The 19,455-nt window shown below is 45.3% G+C and overlaps 3 protein-coding genes across 3 annotated transcripts; 2 read left to right on the top strand and 1 right to left on the bottom strand.

Annotated features, from left to right (window-relative positions):
* The first annotated feature begins 557 nt into the window (after positions 1-557).
* Positions 558-1,031, top strand: LOC139179990 (small ribosomal subunit protein eS27-like). The gene has a single exon (XM_070780936.1). It carries the CDS (start codon positions 673-675, stop codon positions 826-828), a length of 156 nt encoding a protein of 51 aa, XP_070637037.1. The 5' UTR covers positions 558-672; the 3' UTR covers positions 829-1,031.
* Positions 1,032-3,316: 2,285 nt separating this feature from the next.
* LOC139179982 (proline-rich protein 23B-like) lies at positions 3,317-4,925 on the bottom strand. Its single transcript, XM_070780851.1, has one exon. The coding sequence runs from the start codon at positions 4,716-4,718 to the stop codon at positions 3,933-3,935; it is 786 nt and encodes a 261-aa protein (XP_070636952.1). The 5' UTR covers positions 4,719-4,925; the 3' UTR covers positions 3,317-3,932.
* On the top strand, positions 4,826-19,192 carry LOC139182316 (proline-rich protein 23C-like). The gene is made up of 2 exons (XM_070787067.1): positions 4,826-4,898; positions 18,288-19,192. The coding sequence occupies exons 1-2, from the start codon at positions 4,826-4,828 to the stop codon at positions 19,190-19,192; spliced, it is 978 nt and encodes a 325-aa protein (XP_070643168.1).
* Positions 19,193-19,455: the final 263 nt, after the last annotated feature.

The following is a 19,455-nucleotide window of genomic DNA, read 5'->3' as shown; positions in this document are numbered from 1 at the left end:
TTTATTTGGATCCATAAAAAACCCAGCATTGCCAAAGCAATACTGAGGAAAAAAGAACAAAGTTGGAGGCATAACCATCCCAGATTTCAGGCAGTAACACAGAACTACAGTAATCATAATAGCATGGTATTGGCAAACAGACATATGGATCAATGGAACAGAATAGAGAGCCTAGAAATAAACCTAGATACCTATGGTCAGTTACTCTTTGACAAAGGAGGCAAGCATATATAATAGAGAAAAGACGGTTTCTGCAACCAGTGACTTAGGGAAAGCAGGATACCTGTATGTAAATCAGTGTTGGAAAAGCCCCTCACACCATACACAAACTCAAAATGGCTTACAGATTTAACTTTAAGATATGACACCATAAAACTCCTATAAAAGAACATAGACAAAATATTCTCTGACATAAATCATAGCAGTGTTTTCATAGGTCAATCTCTCAAGGCAATAGAAATGAAAGCAAAAATAGACAAATGGGACCTAATTAAACTTATAAGCTTTTGCATAGCAAAAGAAACCATAAAGAAAATGAAAAGAGCTTTCCGGCGGTGATGACCTCCTCACGAGAATATGCCTCTCGCAAAGGATCTTCTTCATCCCTCTCCAGAGGAGGAGTAGAGGAAACACAAGAAGAAGCTCCTGGTGCAGAGCCCCAATTCCTATTTCATGGATGTAAAATGCCCAGAATGCTATAACATCACCACCTTTAGCCATGCACAAACAGTGGTTTTTTGTGTTGGCTGCTCTACTGTCCTCTGCCAGCCTACAGGAGGAAAGGCAAGGCTTACAGAAGGAGGCTCTTTCAGATGGAAGCAGCACTAAAAGTCCCCTGTATCAAGATGAATGGGAAACCATCCCAATAAACACGTTTTGGATTAAAAAAAAAAAGAAAATGAAAAGAAAGCCTACAAAGTGCGAGAAAATATTTGCAACTTATGTCACTGACAAGGGCTTAATTTCCAAACTGTAGAAACATATTGTACAACTCAATAACAAAAACCCAAACAATCCAATCAAAAAATGGGCAGAAGACCTAAAAAGACATTTCTCCAAAGAACACATACAGAAGGCCAAAAAGCACATGAAAAGATGCTCAACATCACTACTTATTAGACAAATGCAAATCAAAACTACAATGGTGTATCACCTCATACCAGTGAAAATGACCATTATTAAAAAGTCTACATATAATAAATGCTGAAGAGGGTGTGGAGAAAAGGGAACCCTCCTACAGTGTTGAAATGAATGTAAACTGGTACAGCTATTATGAATAACAGTATGGAGGTTCCTTTTTAAAAATTTTATTTATTTATTTATTGGCAGTGCTGGGTCTTTGTTGCTGCTCAGACTTTTCTCTAGTTGGGGTGAGTGGGCTTCTCATTTGGGTGGCTTCTCTTGTTGTGGAGTACAGGCTCTGGGTGTAGGGTCTTCAGTAGTTGTGGCTCGTGGCTCAGTAGTTGTGGTTCCTGGGCCCTGGAGCACACACTCAGTAATTATGGTACAAGGGCTTAGTTGCTCTGCTGCATGTGGGGTCTTCCCAGACCAGGGATTGAATCCATGTTTGCTGTATTGGCAGGCAGATTCTTTACCACTGGACCCCAAGGGAAGCCCAGGAGGTTTCTTAAGAAACTAAAACCCGTTGCCATATGGTCCAGCATTCTCACTCCTGGACAAATATCCAGAGAAAACTCTGATTTGAAGAGACACATGCACCCCAATGTTCATGGTAACACTATTTAAAATAGCCAAAACATGGAAACAGTCTAAATGTCCATCCACAGATGAATGGATAAAAGAGATATGGTATATGTATACAATGGAATACTACTCAACCATAAAAAGAATGAAGTAATGCCATTTGCAGCAATATGGATGGACCTTGAGAGTATCATACGAAGTGAAATAAGTCAGAGGAAGACAAATATCATGATATCACTTATATGTAGAATCTAAACTGATACAAATGAATGATTTACAAAACAGAAGCAGAATCAGAGACATAGAAAACAATCTTATGCTTACCAAAGGGGACAGTGGGTGGGGGAGGGATAAATTAGGAATTTGGGACTAGCAGATACAAACTACTATATATATAAAGTAGATGAACAATAAAGTCCTACTGTATAGCATGGGGAACTATGTTCAATATTCTGTAATAAACCATAATGGAAAATGAAAGTCACTCAGTCCTGTCCAGTTCTTTGCAACCCCATGGAATTCTCCAGGCCAGAATACTGGAGTGGGTAGCATTTCCCTTCTCCAGGGGATCTTTCCAACCCAGGGATTGAACCCAGGTCTCCTGGGTTCTGGGCAGACTCTTTACCAGCTGATCCACTAGGGAAGCCCAAGAAGACTGGAGTGGGTAGCCTATCCCTTCTCCAGCAGATCTTCCTGACCCAGGAATCAAACCGGGGTCTCCTGCATTGCAGGATGATTCTTTACCAACTGAACTATCAGGAAAGCCCCAAACCATAATGGAAAAGAATATGAAAAATAACATATATATCTGAATCACTTTGCTATACACCAGAAACTAACACAACAATGTAAATGAACTGTACTTCAATAAAAATAACAAAATTTTTAAAAATGCTAAAATGAACAACTGAATCAAATAGAAAAGGAGTAACAACTTAATTGGCAGAGACCTCTTGCCTGCAACAACAATAAAAAATGAAAGAACAATGGAGTAATAGCTTTAAAGTACTTTAATGTCACATTAAAATTAGGAATAATATATAATAAAACATTTTCAGTAATAAGAGACTTAGGAGAGTATGCTGCATTAAAAACATGTTGAGCCAGGGGTCAAACCCAGATCTCCCCCATTGCAGGTGGATGCTTTACCAGGTGAGCCACAAGGGAAGCCCATAATGTACAACACAGGATATCAATATCTGTCATAAACCATAATGGAAAAGAATATGGAAATATATGTTTATATAACTGAAACACTTTGTAGAACAGAAATTAATACAACACTGTAAATCAACTATATTTCAATAAAACATTTTGCTATTTTTGTATCTATTAAAATATTAAAAACAAACATGTTGAGATTTACAAAACCAAGATAGTTTACTATAATGTGATATAGTGGAAAGAACAATTTTTAAAGGATATTCTTCACCAAGAAAACTGAGGCTAGACTTTGAGAGTGGAATGTAAGAATAAAATAGTAGAGAAGAAATGGTAAAGCATGTTGGTTTATATAAATAGTAGTAATATATATAAAAATACCATTAGATTTTATTTCTTTTATAAAAATGTGAAGTAAATGTAATAAATTAATGTTTTAAAAGAAGTTTGATATAAGAAAAAATTCGAGGTAGAATTCTAAATGGAAGAGAACTTCCTCAGGTTAAGAGGAAACTAAGAACAAACATCATGCTATTATGTTTGACAGCCATCATACTATTTTGCAGTTTTCCAAGGGAGCAGCTCCAAACACCAAGAAAGAGAAAGGCTCTGGCTAAATATCTTTATAAATTCATGAGAAAACATATAAGGAAGGAAATTAACAACATGAGAAATCCCCAGCAATTTCCTGTTTGGGGAAGCTATAGGGTAGTAACCGTACGGTGCAAGAGAGAGTACAATTTGAGAGAAAATAACTGATGCGAAAGGAAGGGGAATGGAGAGACCTGAGAATGATGCGTAAAAAAGTCCAAACGTCTGAAAACACATTGTCCGGTATCCCTGGACAGATTTTCCATTTCAAAGATGAGGTGTAGAATCTGCTTTCTCTTCTTGACGTCTTCTCCTGCCACTATAGCCAGTCTGGAGTGAAAAAGAAATTGTTGGTACAAGGCACATGAGATGCTTAATTTCCAGGTTGTAGGACTTTGAATGTCAAGGACACTGGGAAGTCCATTGGGCCGCCAGGATGGTAGCTACAATTGTGTCCTTGTGGCCCAGAGTGTAGTTCATTCTGGAAACAGACATCTCCGAGCCTTGGGCGCAGGACCGTGAGGGCGCGGGGGGCGCTCGTGAGGGCTCGGACTTGGAGAGGGCGGTAGAGACTGGAGTGGTGAGTCAGGGAAGGGCTCCAGAAGGTGCATGTCTAGGTGGTCGTCGTGGTGAGGAGAGCATCTCTCTGGACTAGGGTTAGGCGCCCGAGGCCAGAACTCTGGGAAGAAGCCCTGTGCGTCGGAGCGCCACACCCTGGCGTCTGGGCTGCGGAGCCCAGCGATGAGGCCGCCTGCCGGATCCATCTCTGGTGACAGGAAGTCAGAGCCCGAGTCGGCGTCGTCCCCGTTGGTCTCTTCTTCGCAAGCGACCTCTGGCACAGCTGCGCAGAATCCCGGTTCCAGAGCCGTGTACTCCCTGGGAGGGCTCAGGAGAGCGGCCCGTTCAAGGACCTGTCCCGACGGGCCTTCCACCCTCGAGCTCAAGAGGGCCTCGGGGACCAGTGTGAGGATGAAATCTCCGAGAGCCACTTGCAGCACGGACGTGGGCTCGGGCTCCAGCACCAGATCTACGTCGTCCAGGGGCAGATGCAGGGCACAGCCAGCGGGCAGAACCAGCACGCGTGTGAGAGCGCCCGCAGCCATAGGTCCTGTCAGGTTGTCCATGCTGGGCGCCGTCTCGGACTCGGACTCGGGGCGCGCGCGCTCCTCCGTTCGGCGGCGCTTGGCAGGGCTGGTTTCTCCGGCCTGGTTTCCCCATCGGTCTGAGGCGTAGGCACCGGGGCTTCGAGGTCTGCTGCCCATCAGTTCGACAGAAGGACGGCACTTCTGGGGCCTGGCAGAGGGCAAAGAGGCGCTCAGTGCTGCACGCTGTGACGCGGTGCGGGCCAGCTGGGGCGCAGGACGGCGCGATGGTGGGCGAGTCCTCAGAGCTCCGGGACTGCCTCCCTGTGGTCTTGCAGTCCAGGCTTCAAGGGGATCGGCGTAGGGCGCTGGGCTGCGCCTCTCGTCTTCTAGTCTTCAGCACCTCACACCGATTAGTCAGTGCACCAGACGGCCAAAGATATGGCACGTGACGCCAGTGGAATCCTCGCCGTAAAATGTCACGCTAAGCCCCGCCCCTCGGAGGCCCCGCCCCCTCGGAGGCCCCGCCCCACAGAACTCGCGGTATCTGTGCTGCCCAATAGTCAGGGCTGTAGTTGATAGGTCACAGTAGGGAACTACTTTTATAGTCCTCCAGGGGACAGAATATTTGTGTGCCTCATTTTTAGGAAAAAAAAAAAAGATACACCAATAACAGAACTGTAAATATTAGTTACCTTTAAATTAATGTTTTCCTTTGATTTCAGGCATGGTAGAGAAAGAAACCATGGTCGGCTTCCTTGGTAACTCAGTGAAGTATCGCTTGCAATGCAGGAGACCCGGGTTCGATCCCTGGGTCGGGAAGATCCTTTGGAGCAGGGCATGGCTATCTCCTCCAGTATTCTTGCCTAGAAAATCCCATGGACAGCAGAGACTGGAGGGCTACAGTTCATGGAGTTGCGAAGAGTCGGACATGACTGAGTGACTAACACACACACAGAGAAAGACAACCGCTCAAATAGACCACCCCCTTGGCAGCATAAAACAGACCTATCTAAATGCTCCATGAAAATCCTTTAAAGCTTGGTTTCTGAAGAGTAAATAGAAAATACTCATATCTGTTTAGGTAAAATTCCGTCTTAATATTAAATAAAATATTTGTGGCAGTTTCTTCCTAAAGGTAAAAGGCTGTTAAAAAATAAAACTATCTTGGGATAATTAAATTGTTTTATTGAGTATTTATTATGTATCACTCATTTTACTGAGTTTTGAAAAACAATCGTTTTCTCGATTGAGCCAATACTTTGTTGAGGTATGATTGACATACAGAAAGCTATACATTTTAAATATATACGACTTGAGTTTGTGTATAAGTATACACTGGTGAAACCATCACCACAATCTAAGCCGTAAACGAACGGGCTTCTCTGGTGGTGCGGTCGGTAAAGAATCTGCTCATAATGCGGGAGACTTGGGTTCGATCCCTGGTTTGGGAAGATCCCCTGGAGGAGGGCATGGCAACCCACTCCAGTATTCTTGCCAGGATAATCCCCACAGAAGAACCTGGCGGGCTGCAATTCATTGGGGTCGCAAAAAGTCCAAGGAGACTGAGAGACTTAGCACAGCACAGCATATATCTATGAACTGCGGAAGTGTCTTCCTGCCGTCTTTGGAAAAAAGTGATTTTTTTTTTTTTGGTATCCACAACACCTGAAGTTCAGAGTAAAAAAAAAAAGTTATTATGTACCAAGTTTATGTTAGATGTAGGCGTCCAATGCACACTTATCTGGTTTTAAATCATGAACTCTTAACTCATGTATTTATCACATACACCTAGGACTGCAGTACTAATTAATTCTCTGTGTGCCTTTTCAAGCTAATAGGTAATGACTTTCTTCTTTTTTCCCCAAAATATTTTTCACAGTTTGCATTCCTGTGAGCAGAGTATGTTTCCATTTCACTGCATCCTTGCGAACATTTCTTATTTATAGACTCTTACCTGTTTTCCAACCTAGTACAGTAAAATGTTATCTCACTGTGTTTTCATTTTGCATTTATGATTGCAAATGAAGGTGGATCATTTTTCCACATGATTATTAGCCAATATTATATCTAATTCTTTGAAGTATTCCTATCTTCTATTTTTTTTAACCTTTAAAAAATTAGGATTCAACTCTTCCTCCAGCTTTATGCAGTGCTGATTCTTTCTTCTTCAAAGACCAATTCAGACAGCACTTTCTTGAAAAGGGCATTTCTGACCATTTTATTTGAAATGGCATTCTTGACTTACTCCTTATATCATCTTTCTCTCTATAGCCTTCATAGTATTATCATAATCTGTAAATAAACAAAATATTGTTTAAAAAATTGAGGTTCAGTCATACTACATACTGCTGCTGCTGCTAAGTCGATTCAGTCGTGTCCGACTCTGTGCGACCCCAATAGACAGCAGCCCACCAGGCTCCCCCGTCCCTGGGATTCTCCAGGCAAGAACACTAGAGTGGGTTGCCATTTCCTTCTCCAGTACATGTAAGTGAAAAGTGAAAGTCAAGTCGCTCAGTTGTGTCTGACTCTTAGCGACCCCATGGACTGCAGCCCACCAGGCTCCTCTGTCCATGGGATTCTCTAGGCAAAAGTACTGGAGTGGGGTGCCATTGCCTTCTCCCATACTACATACCAGTCACTTATCAAATGTGAGTGTAACAAGTGTCTGTATCAGAGTCTTCAAATATTTTAACACTAGATTCACTGTAATTCTCACTCATCCCACATCTGTTGTAATTTGTGGTGAGTTTAATATTCTCATGGATCTCGCCCCTTACCACCCCCTCTCCCCCAGTCTTGGCTTCTTAGTTCTCTTCCCCTTCAGTGCTTTTGTCCTCCTTCCTACTTCATTGACTCAAACTCTTGACATTGTCATTATGAAACCTATTTTGCAGTCATCAGTTAGATCCATTCCATAGGTCCCCAACCTCTGAGATCCAATGCCTGATGATCTGATATGATAATAATATAAATAAAGTGCACAATAAATGTAATGCACTTGAATCATCCCCAAACCATCCACCAATCTCGTCTCATGGATAAATTGTCTTTCACAAAACTGGTTCCTTGCAGCACTGTTTACAAAAGCTAGGACATGGAAGCAACCTAGATGTCCATCAGCAGACAAATGAATAAGAAAGTTATGGTACATATACACAATGGAATATTACTCAGCTATTAAAAAGAATGTATCTGAGTCAGTTCTAATAAGGTGAATGAAATTGGAGCCTATTATACAGAGTGAAGTAAGTCAGAAAGAAAAAAAACCAATACAGTATATTAACGCATATATATGGAATTTAGAAAGAAGGTAGTGATGACGTTATGTGCAAAACAACAAAAGAGACATAGATGTAAAGAACAGACTTTTGGACTCTGTGGGAGAAGGTGAGGGTGGGATGGTTTGAGAGAATAGTATTGAAACATGCCTATTAACCATATGTGAAATAGATGACCAGTCCAAGTTTGATGCATGAGATAGGGCACTCAAAGCCAGTGCACTGGGATGACCCAGAGGCACAGGATGGGGAGGGAGGTGGGAAAGGGGTTTGAGATGGGGGTCATATATATGCCTGTGGCTGAGTCATGTCAATGTATGGCAAAAACCATCACAATATTGTAAAGTAATTAGCCTCCAATTAAAATAAATAAATAAATTTTAAAAACTGTTCCTGGTGGCAAAAAGATTGGGGACCACTGCATAAGACTATAACTTAATAGTAAACTGTAATCTGCCTTCACTGGTCAAGCTCACCTTAACTGTTTGTACAGAACTTGCATATCCTCCAAGCATCATGTAGCCTATAAGAATAAGTTGTTAAGATGTTTCCCCATGTTCTTTTTCTGGAAAATGGAGTCAGCTATTGTCCTGTTTGAACTCCAGCTGATTAAGACTGGTTGGGACTACCAATTCTCCTCCTGGCTTGGGAGAGTGTTTGATCAGTGACCTTTTGAGATCAGAGGGCCAAAACTCCACCCTCAGAAAATACTAATGCCATAATTTTCTGAACATGAATCCTATGAAACAGCATGTAGCTTAGTTGCACCTGCCCAGAATGACGATATCTCATCTTTTTCTTATTTCTAGTCACCTTTTCCCATGCTCTGTATGCCTCAGGTCACCCTAATCTTTATCCCATATATGTTATAAACCCCTGGCCTTTGGTAAGATGGATTTGAGGTTTATTCTCCTGTTTATTCAATGTTTATTCATTGCTTGAATGACTTGAAAATAAACCCTTTCTCTGCTGCAAATCTCCCGTGTCTCAGAGTTTGACTTCCTGCTTGTAAGGCAAATGAACATGATTCAGTAACAGTTACTCCAAATTGTGACCCCTCTATTAACAGCTCAACCTCTCGGGTGTAGTTTGGTCCCAGCGGAGAAAGTGTACCTTTGGTTCAGTTGATGGAACTCTCTCCATGAGTGCTGACCTGCTCCAGGGATCGATGTAGAAGTTGATCCCACAGCAGCTGTTGCTAAGATCCTCTGTACCAAGAGCCCTTCTTTTGTACCTTGCAGGCAGGATCTCCTTTGAGGTGTTCTCCTTTGAGTCTGATGTGAGCTGTGTGTTTGTTCTCAATGACCTTTTTTCCACAGAGGTATTTGTTTCCTCTCTTCTTCTCCTGTCTTTGTCTCAGGAGAGGACCACATTCCCTTGGGAGGGATACTGGTGGTGAGGATTCCCTGAGTCCAGGGCAATGATGATGAGCCCAGATATGAAAGTGCTGAGTTTGTGAGAACAGCCCAACTGAGATGGCACAAGCAGGGACAGGAGCCACCAGGTGGAGGGCCCCATTCTGGCCAGGCCAGGAGCTCCGAATGTCTGCCTGTGTTCTGGAAAGCTGTAGGTTTGTCCTTGTGTCTTTTGCAACCTGGCACATGCACCTTCAGTCTCCTGAATGGAATCCCTGTTACTCCCTGAGCCAGAGGTGAGAGAGGTGAGACATTCAAGATGGCTTGCAGTATGCTTTGTGTTAAAGCAAGTGTTCCTTCCCATTTTTTAGAACCACCATCAGCCTCCCCTACCCCAGACCCCACCCCTGGCACCATGGTCCCTACTTTCTCTGGCTTTAAGCTCCACTCCCCCACCTCTCAGTACCCTCTTTCTCAAGAACACAAACAGGGTATCTGCTTCCATCACCTGGAATTTACAGAGGTTGGTGCCTTTGGTGTCCATGTTCACCCTGTGGAAACTCAGGCTCCCAGCTTAGCCTCAGTGCCCCAGCTCCTGTATACTTTATTAGCACCTTGCGCTTTCCTCATAGCTCAGTCAGAAAAGAATCTGCCTGCAAAACAGGAGACCTGGGTTCGATTCCTGTGTTGGGAAGATACCCTGGAGAAGGAAATGGCGACCCACTCTAATATTCTTGCCTGGAGAAACCCATGGGCAGAGGAGCCTGGTAGGCTACAGTCCATGGGGTCGCAAGGGTCAGACATGACTTAGCAACCAAACCACCGCCACCACACCTAAATTACCACCTCAAGGGAACTTGTTTGCCCTTGGCCAGGAACACAGAAGTTCCATCCATGCAAACCAGTTTTGAACAGTGAAAGTGAAAGTCACTCAGTCGTGTCCAACTCTTTGTGACCCCATGGAATTCTCCAGGCCAGAATACTGGAGTGGGTAGACGTTCCCTTCTCCAGGGGAATTTCCCAAACCAGGAATCAAACCCAGTTCTCCCACATTGCAGGCAGATTCTTTACCAGCTGAGCCACAAGGGAAGCCCTTGTGGCAAAACTACTCATTTTGACCAGTAGTGCAGGGCAAACCCCTGAATGCTGGCCATGGAAATTTGAGTTCCCCTGTTTCCTTTGTCACCAACCATGTGGGTTCCGACCTTGATCACCCACTGCCCTTGTACCTGAATGCTTCCAAATATGAGTGAAAACAAGTGACGTGATCTTCCACTCCTATCCAATGAAATCTTTGATAGGTGCTTACATTGAATTCCCAGGTTTTTTGCTGAAGGAATTCTGAGGCATTTTCCTGGGATGTGGGCTAAGAATCTGAAGCTTTACCACAATTGGTCATAGGATGCCACTGTCGGCCAATCACAGAGCACTACGTTCAAAGGCCATGGAGAGAGGCCTCATGGAAATGGAACTCTGTGGAAAAGAATTCGATGCTGCCCTAAGAATAAGAGTATACATGACTCAGTGGTGTGAAAAGGGACAAAGCGAGCCAGTGTGGGCTGAAAGGATGGGGTGGAAACAGAGTGGTTTCACTGTCGTCGGCAACCATGCACAAGTATTTCCAATTTCAAAGTCAATATGGGGAGTTTCCCCCATGAACACTGGAAAGAAAGCTGAGCCACACCTTCCTCTGGCCACAAGATTGGGGGCATAGATGTGCCTTTCCAGTGACACTTAGATCAAAGGTGCTGCGGTCTGCATGACCTGGAGGGGATCCTGGCTGGTCTGACTCAGCTCTATGTGTTCTGTGTTCCTGGGCTGCTGGGTTCATCTTTGTGCATGACATTTCTATCATCAGTCCATTGGGCTCTGACAGCTCTGCTCTTGGGTATAGTTTTGGTTCAAGTGGAGAAAGTGAACTTTTCATTCAGTTGATGGCACTATCTCCATGAGCATTGGCCTGCTCCAGGGATAGAAGCAAAAGTTGATGCTGCATCGGCTGCTGATAAGATCCTCTGTGCCAAGAGCCCTTTTCCTTTGCACCCTGCTCAGAGGATCTGACCATCATTGACTGTTTCGGCCCAGGGAGACTTCAGGTTGCCATGATGGACTCACCTCAGACGGGGGTAGAAATAAAAGAGGCCTGGTCGCTCCTGGGGTGTCAGTGTGAATAGTGATCTACAGGTCCTTGGGGCTTAATGGGGAATGGGTTTTCTGGTAAAGTTTCTGGTAAAGTTTTTCTGCCTCTGAGGTCCACTTTGGGAAACCAGAGCATGTGAACCTGGATGCCTAGCCTTAGAGTGGCAGTATCATTTGGGAACCCAGTAAATGTAAGGTAATTCTCTAAAGGTAGTTCTCTAAAGTGAACTCCCAGCCAGGAAGGTAGCAGTGAAGATGTCATGGACCTGCATGGGACTTCCTGTGGTCTGGGATGGATGCTGCAGGAGGCCTCATCTCTGTTCTCTGTGACCCAGACCCACAGGGCTCGTTCCTAGAGTCCTGGCCTCGGCTGACCAACCTTAGTCCAGAGAGAGGCTCTTCTCACCATGATGACCACCTGGACTTGCACCTGCAGGAGGTCTTTCACGACTCCGCACTCCAACCTCTACCTCCCTTTCATACTCTGGGTCCCATGGAGAACCTCCAGTACCCTCAAGATTCTCCGCCCAAGGCACGGAGAAGCCTAACCCTGAAATGAACTGACCTCTCAAATTACACCCCCTACAGGGTTGGGGACCAGATTTGAGTCTTCTGATTATAGCTCTCTGTACATAGCTCACCAGCAAACATCACGAGGGCCAGATGACTTTTGGAAGCATGCTACATTGCAGGGTTTTGCATCAGTTGCAAAATCAGCATTTAGCTGACTAGAACGCTGGTAAGGAAGCTCATCTGGGCAAAGAAAAACCTCCTGAAATACAGCCTGCTTTCAGATAGACAGCTGCTTAGGTTTTTCTCTAGGGAGGTCACCCTGAAGTAGCTCTACCCCACTCTCATTCCTAATGTCCCTTCAACCCAAGTCCCAGAACTTTTCTCTGAAAAGCTGTCCTTTCCCAGGCACTTTACCTCTGCCCCTTCCCCTCATATTACCGCCAATAGAGTAATATTTAATCTCTTGTTTATAAGATTTTGTCCCTAATGCCCATGCTAGTTTATGACAACCACAGTCCAGTGTGAGCTTCTCTGGATGACTGCTATAGTTCCTAGTGTGTGTGTGTGTGTGTGTGTGTGTGTTGAATGTAGCCAATATCCACTGAAGAGTGTGGGCAAAGTATTTGGTGGATACCAAACACAAAATTGTGAAGAGCGATCACGTGCCCTCCTCTTTGTGAATGCTGAGGTTGGCAAATGGTTGAACTCTGTTACTGGGTTTGTGGGTTTTTCATAAAATTTGTGACCCCGTCTCTCTGAAGCCAATTGTTTCCCATTGTTTTATTCTGATATATATTTAAAATAGAAATCTGTCCTCATGTAAAGTCTGTAATTCTCCAGATTCTGTGTTTTTAATCATTTTGAGACCCCAATGGGGGATTTTCAGTATGACACAGGGAACACAAATCCAGTGTTCTGTTATAATCTAGAGGGGTGCGATCAGGTGAGAGGTGGGAGGCAGGTTCAAGAGAGAGGGAACATATGTTTACCTGTGGCTGATTCATGTTGATGTTTGGCAGGAAAAAAAAAAAAAACCAGACTGTTGTAAAGTAATTAGCCTCCAATAAAAAGTAAAAAAGAAGACTTCACATGTGTTCTCTCCATTGTGACTGGCACTTAGAAACAGTTGGTTCTTAGGTTGACCTTTACTTAATCCTTCAGTCATGTCTGACTCTTTGTGACTCCATGGACTGTAGCCCACCTTGCTCCTCTGTCCATGGGGATTCTCCAAGCAAGAATGTTGGAGTGGGTAGCCTATTCCTTCTCCAGGGGATCTACCTGACCCAGGGATTGAACAGGGGTCTCCTGCATTGCAGGCAGATTCTTTATCAGCTGAGCTACCAGGAAAGCCCTAGGTTGAAATAGTATCCTGCAAAACAGCTTCATGTTGGCCATGACTTATGGATAGATTCTCCTGCCTGACCGATAAAGACAAAAGTATCTCCAAATCATGAGTGTTGTATCTTTGTATTGTTTACCTGCCTCTTATCTTTCCTCCTTCCTTTGATTGGATATTCCTTGCCAAGGGCAGAACTGTGGGTTAGGTAGGGGCTTCTGGGTCTCATGCCTGGTGTCATTGGGAATGCTCTAGGATTACCATGAAGCAGGACCTTTCTCTACATGATTTGTAAGTGTTTTAGTACTGAAATGATAGTTTGTAGTTTGTATTCTTTGTGATCCTGAAACCTTCAGAGTCTTATTTTGTGTCTTTGTGCTTGAGGACAGAGACTTAATCAAATTATTCCAAATGTTGGCATTTCATGGTTTGTGGGAGCATACAGCAGCTACTGGGAATTTGAGGGTCTTTAGGAGTCCATGGAGAAACCTAGCAGAAGAGCCAATGAGAGGAATTTGGGGCTTCAGGAATTGGAAACCTTGAATGCCCATGGTAGGTCTTAGGAATTGAAGATGGATGAGGAAGAGCATTCCAGAAGGGTAGGGTCTAGGGTTTGATGGATGGGTTAGTGTATTGATGGTTTGATTGGGTTATTTATTAAAGTGGAGGTGATTCACCTTTTTAGATTAGATTAAGATAGACTACAAGTGATTCATCATCTTTCCCAATCCTGGGCCTTTACAACTTATTACAAAGTCAGGGCAGTCATTCCCTGTTTGGAACAATACCTAATGCAGATCTTCATTACATACCTATTTGTGTCCCTGCCCCCTTTCCTGTCCTAGTTGCTATGGACTAGTTTGTTTATCTTTCAGTCTGTTTCACTGTTGCACCTGCATTCATCCATATTCTTTTTTACATATTCCATGTTGGTGATATCATACAATATTTGTCATTCTCAGTCAGCCTTATATCACTAAGCATGTTAGTGGTGCTAGGTTCGTCCAGGTTCCTGCAGATGGCAGAAATTCACTCTTATTCTTGGCAGTGTAATATTCCATTTGGTGTGTATGTGTGTGTGTATGTTCCTCCTCTTCTGTGTCTATTTTCTGTGGATGAGTACTAGGGTTGCTTCCATGTTTGCCTATTGTCTGTACTGGTACTATCAACATCCGGGTTCATGGCTCACTTCTAAGGAGTTTTTGTTGTTTTCTGGATGTATACTCAGGAATGGAATGTCTGGGTGACACAGTGTCTCTCCTGTAGTTCTTGGAGGAACAATTATGCTGCTTTGCATAGTGGTTGTCCCAATAATCATTTCTAGCAACAGTGTCTGGGGATTCTCTATTGCTCACATCTTAGAGAATATTTCTTTTTTGAAGACTTTCAGATTCTAGCCATTGTGACAGTTGTGAGGTGATATGTTGTTTTGAAATTGCATTCCTCTAATTATTATTGATTTGGGACATCTTTTAACAGGGCTTTTAGGCATCTGCCTCTCTTCTTTGGACCAAAAAGTGTATTTGGATCTTCTGTCTATGTTTGGATTGGGCTGTTTGTTTATTTTTATTCTATGGATATATAGTAACTGTTTATAGGTTTGGAGTCATCATATCACTTGCAGATCTTGTGTCCCATTCCATAGGATGTCTTGGGTTTGTCTCTGGTTTCCTATGTTGTGTGAAAGCTTTGAAGTTCACCTAGGTCCCATATGTTTAGGTTTGCTTAGATGACTTTTGTCTTAGGGGACAGATCCATTTACAAAGATATTGCCCTGCTTTATGTCTAAGAGCCAATATCTCATTGAAGATTTTAACAGATTCAGATCTCTCTCATAGGCCTGTAACTCATTTTGAGTTTATGTTTGTTGAAGGTGTATGGTAGTGTTCTAGTCTCATTGTTGTCCATGTAAGTGTCCAGTTTTGCCTGCAACAAGTGCTGAAGAGACTGTCTCTTGCCTGTTGTGTATTCATGCCTTTTAGATGGCAAACTCATTGGCTGTAGCTGCCTGTATATACTCTGGGCTCATGTCTTGGATCTGTATTCTGTTCTGTTGACCTCCATATGTGTTTCTGTGCCAGTACCATGCTGTTTTAATTTCTGTAGCTTTGCAATTTGGTCTGAAGTCTAGGAGTGTTGTAGCTCCAGCCTTCTTTTTCATTGTTTATTCTTTCCTGACTTGCTTTGTCAGGTTGGGTCCTGTGTAGCTCCCTATCACATTTGGAATATTTGTACTAGTTCTCAGAAAAACATCTTGGGTGTTTTCTAGGCATTTCCTTCAATCTCTTCTTCAGATAGTATGGTCATTTGAACAATAGCAATCCTTACAATCCCAGAGCTAGGGATGTCTTTCGATATCTTTGTGTCATCTTCCATTGCCTTGGTCAGTGTTTTCAAGGTTTTAGAATACAGTCTTTCAACTCCTTGGTTAGCTGTATCCAAGGTGTTGAATTTTTCTAGAGGTAGTCAGAGATGGGATTCTTCTCCTCTATTTTTTTTTTTCCATTTCAGACAATTCCTTCCTAATGTATAGAAAAGCAGCAACTTTCTGTCTTTAATTTTGTGGATTCATTAGTTAGCACTTGTCATTTTGGGGTGGAGACTTGTGAGTTTTTTCTTTAAGGAATCATACCATGTACTAATATTGGCAGTTTTAGTACTTCCCATCCATAGTGGGTACCTTTTCCTTCTTATTTTTGGCCAATTGCTGGGGTTAAAGCTTGCAATACTCTGTGTAATAGAAGGGGTGAGGGGCATCCTTGTGTGGTTTTGGGAGGTGGGAATAAAGGATTGAGTTGTTCCCTTTGAGTGCGATGTTAGGTGTATGTTTGTCCTCAGGGGCCTTTATTCCACAAGGTAGTTGCTTCCTCTCCCCTCCTGCTGCCTGTCCTTGTCTCAGGACAGGGCCACCTTCCCTCTGGAGGGAAGTCACTGTGAGGATTCCCCAGGTCCAGGACAATGATGAGCCCAGATGTGAAAGTGCTAAGGTTGAGAGAAGAGCCCACCTGAGATGGCACCAAGCACGGACAGGAGCAACCGAGTTGAGGGCCCTGTTCCTCATCAGATCACAGGCTCTGAACCCTTGTGTGTGTCCTGGGGAGCTTTGGCATCTTTGTGTCTTTTGCACCCTCCAGTCTCCTGAATGGAAACCCTATTTCTGAAGGAAGGAGAGGTGAGAGGCATGGGACTTTCAAAGGTTGCTTGTAATATGCTTCAGCTTTAAGGCCGATGTTCCCTCCCTGCTCCTTGGAACTACAACCAGACTCTGGTCCCAGCTTCCGGCCCCAGGGGCCCTACTTTCCCTTGCTTAAAGCTCCCACATCTAGCTCTCAGTAACCTCTTTCTAAAAAATACAAGCATAGGTCTGCTTTCATCTCCTGGAATTACAGTTTGGTGCCTCTTGTGTTCAGGTTCATCCCATGGGAACTCGGGATCCCACCAGAGCCTCCGGGAACCCAGCGCCCATGCACCTTCCAGCACTTACACCTGAAACATCACCTCAGGGGAATTTGTTGACCCTTGGCCAGGGATAGTGGAGTTTCAGCCATGAGACCCAATTATGACCAGTAGTGCATGGCAAACGCTGAAGGCTGGCCATGGACTTTGGAGTATCCCTGTTGCCTTTGTTACCATCCAGCAGGGTTCTGACCTTGAAGACCCACCACCCTGGTACCTGAAACACTCCAATGCTGAAAGGGAAGAAGTGTTTTGACTTTCAACACTGGCATCCAGTGACATGTTTGGTGAGGGGCTTACATTGAATTCCAGGGTCCTTCACTGCAGGAATTCTGTTCTGTGTTCCTGGGTAGCCGGCCAGGAATCTGAAGCTTTATCCTGATTGGCTAGAAGATGCCTGTGCCCACCCATCACAGACCACTAGGTTCAATGTCCTTGGAGAGAGGCCTGATAAATAAAATTCTGTGGAAAGGAATTCAATGCTACCCTAAGAATGAGAATATATAGGAACTGCTATGGTGTGAAAAGATAAAAGTGAGCCAGCATGTGCAGAAAGGAGAGGGAGTGGGCAGGGAGGTCTTTTCCTCTTGTCTGCAACCCTGCGGTAGTATTCTGCATTCCAAAGACAATGTGGGGTGTTTTCCCACTGGGAACGCTGGAGAGAAAGTTGAGCCACACACACCTATGCTTGGGCAGGAGGACGGGTGCCATAGACAAACCTTTCCTGTGACATGTGGATCAAAGGCTTTGCCTTTGAGCCTGTTGACTGATCAGGCGCAGTTGTGCAGGTTCCTGGATCCTGGGCAGATGGGTTCTTCCTTGTGCTTGACATTTCCATCATCTGTCTTTTGGGCTCTAAAAGCTCCACCTCTTGAGTGTAGTTTCTGTCCTAGCAGAGGGTGTGAACCTTTGGTTCAGTTGCTGGAACTCTCTCCAAGAGCACCGACCTGCTCCAGGGATAGAAGTAAAAGTTGATCCTGCAGCAGATGCTGATAACATTCTCTGTTCCAAGAGCCCTTTCCCTTTGCACCCCGCTTGGAGGATCTGACCGCCCCTGACTAGTTCGGCCCAGGGAGGCTTCAGGATGCTATCCCAGACTCAACCCCAGGCTGGGGCTGAAATAAAAGGGCCCAGGACGTGCCTGGGGCAGCGAGTCAGTGTAAGTAGGGACCTAGAGTTCCTTGGGACTCGATAGGGAGTGGGGTTTCTGGTTAAGTTGTTCTGCTTCTGAGGTCCGCTTTTTGAAACGAAAGCACGTGACCCTGGGCGCCTAGCCTTAGAGTGGCAGAATCATTTGGGGACCCGGTAATCTTAGGGTAGTTCTCTAGCGGTAGTTCTCTAAGGTGAATTACCAGTCGTAGTCAGGGCTGTCAATCAAGCAGATTAGGTCCAGCGAGTTCTCGGGGTGGAACCTGGAAGGGGGCGGAGCCTAAGGGCAGGGATGTATTTATTGCGGTGCGGGACGCGCTGGCCTCACTTGCAATATTGGCCATCGCTGGTGGTTGCGCCAAGGAGTGAGCTTCGGTGACCAGGGAGCTAAAGTGCTGAACGCGGCTGCCCTGCGTGCGTGGACAGTGAGTCTCCCGGGAGTTGGCCCCAGATATCTGAGGACTTGCTCAGCATCACCGGGTCCTGTGCCCCAGCCAGCCCGTGCCGGTTTGCCTTACAGGTCTTGGAGACCTGTCGCAGAGAGCAGGACCGAGAGCCTCGTTGCCCTCTGTCAAGTCTCGGGTGTGCCGTCCTTCGGTCGTTGTGATGGGCACCCGGCCCCTCAGCCCCAGCGCCTCCCCTGACGATCTGTGGGGACCGCAGGCCAACGGACCCGGCCCAGCCAAACGCCGCCGAACAGAGGAGCTGGAGTTTCTGGAGTCCGAGTCCGAATTTGAGCTTGAGCTTGAGCCTGAGCCTGAGCCTGAGCCTGAGTCCGAGTCCGAGGTGGCACCCAGCCTGGCCGACTGGATGGAGCCCCCCATAGAGTGTCCGCCCACGGCCCAGCTGGTTGTGCCCACTGGCTTTGCCCTGCACCTGCCTCTAGAGCACGTCGACCTGTTGCTGGAGCTGGACTCCATGTCCATGGTGCAAGTGTCTCTCGGAGATCAAGTCCTCATGCTGATCCCCGAGGCTCTCCTGGACTCGGACGTGGAAGCGCCGAGGGTACAGATCCTGGAACCGGCCGCTGTCCTGAGCCTTCCCGGCGAGTACATGGCCCTGGAGCCTGAATTCTGCCCAGCTGTGCAAGAGGTCGCCTTCCAAGAAGAGGCCAATGAGGACGACGCTGACCTGCACGTCAACTTCCCGCGGCCTTGGATGGATGTTACAGGCAGCCCCATCTCTGTTCTCTGGGACCTAGAGCTGCAGGGCTCCTTTGTAGAGCCCTGGCGTCAAGAGATCAACCTTAGTCCAGAGAAAGGCTCTTCTCACCACGACGATTACCTGAACTTGCACCTGCGGGAAGCCTCCCACGACTCCCCACTTCAACCTCTACCTCCTTCCCCTAGTCCTGGTCCCGTGGAGCGCCCGAAGCGTCCTCAGGGTCCTCATTGCAAGGCACGGAGAAGCCTGATCCTGCAATGAACTGATCCCATCCCCACCCACCGCCAGGCTGGGGACCAGATCAGAGTCTTCTGATGAGGGCTTCATGTGCAGTTGACTGCTGGCAAGCATCTCAAGAGCCAGATGAGTTTTGGATGCTTGCCGTGTTGCAGAATTTTCCATCAGTTGCAAAATCAGCATCTAGCTGACTAGAACACTGGCAAGGAACTCACCAGGACAAAGAAAAGCCTCCTGAAATACAGCTTTCTTTCAGAAGATCAGACAGCTGCTTAGGGTTTTCTCTA

This window comes from Bos indicus, chromosome 1, assembly GCF_029378745.1.
Source record: "Bos indicus isolate NIAB-ARS_2022 breed Sahiwal x Tharparkar chromosome 1, NIAB-ARS_B.indTharparkar_mat_pri_1.0, whole genome shotgun sequence".
In the NCBI taxonomy this organism is placed as follows: Eukaryota; Metazoa; Chordata; class Mammalia; order Artiodactyla; family Bovidae; genus Bos; species Bos indicus.
The sequence above is the reverse complement of the archived record's forward strand: the minus strand, read 5'-3'. Positions and strand labels throughout refer to the sequence as shown.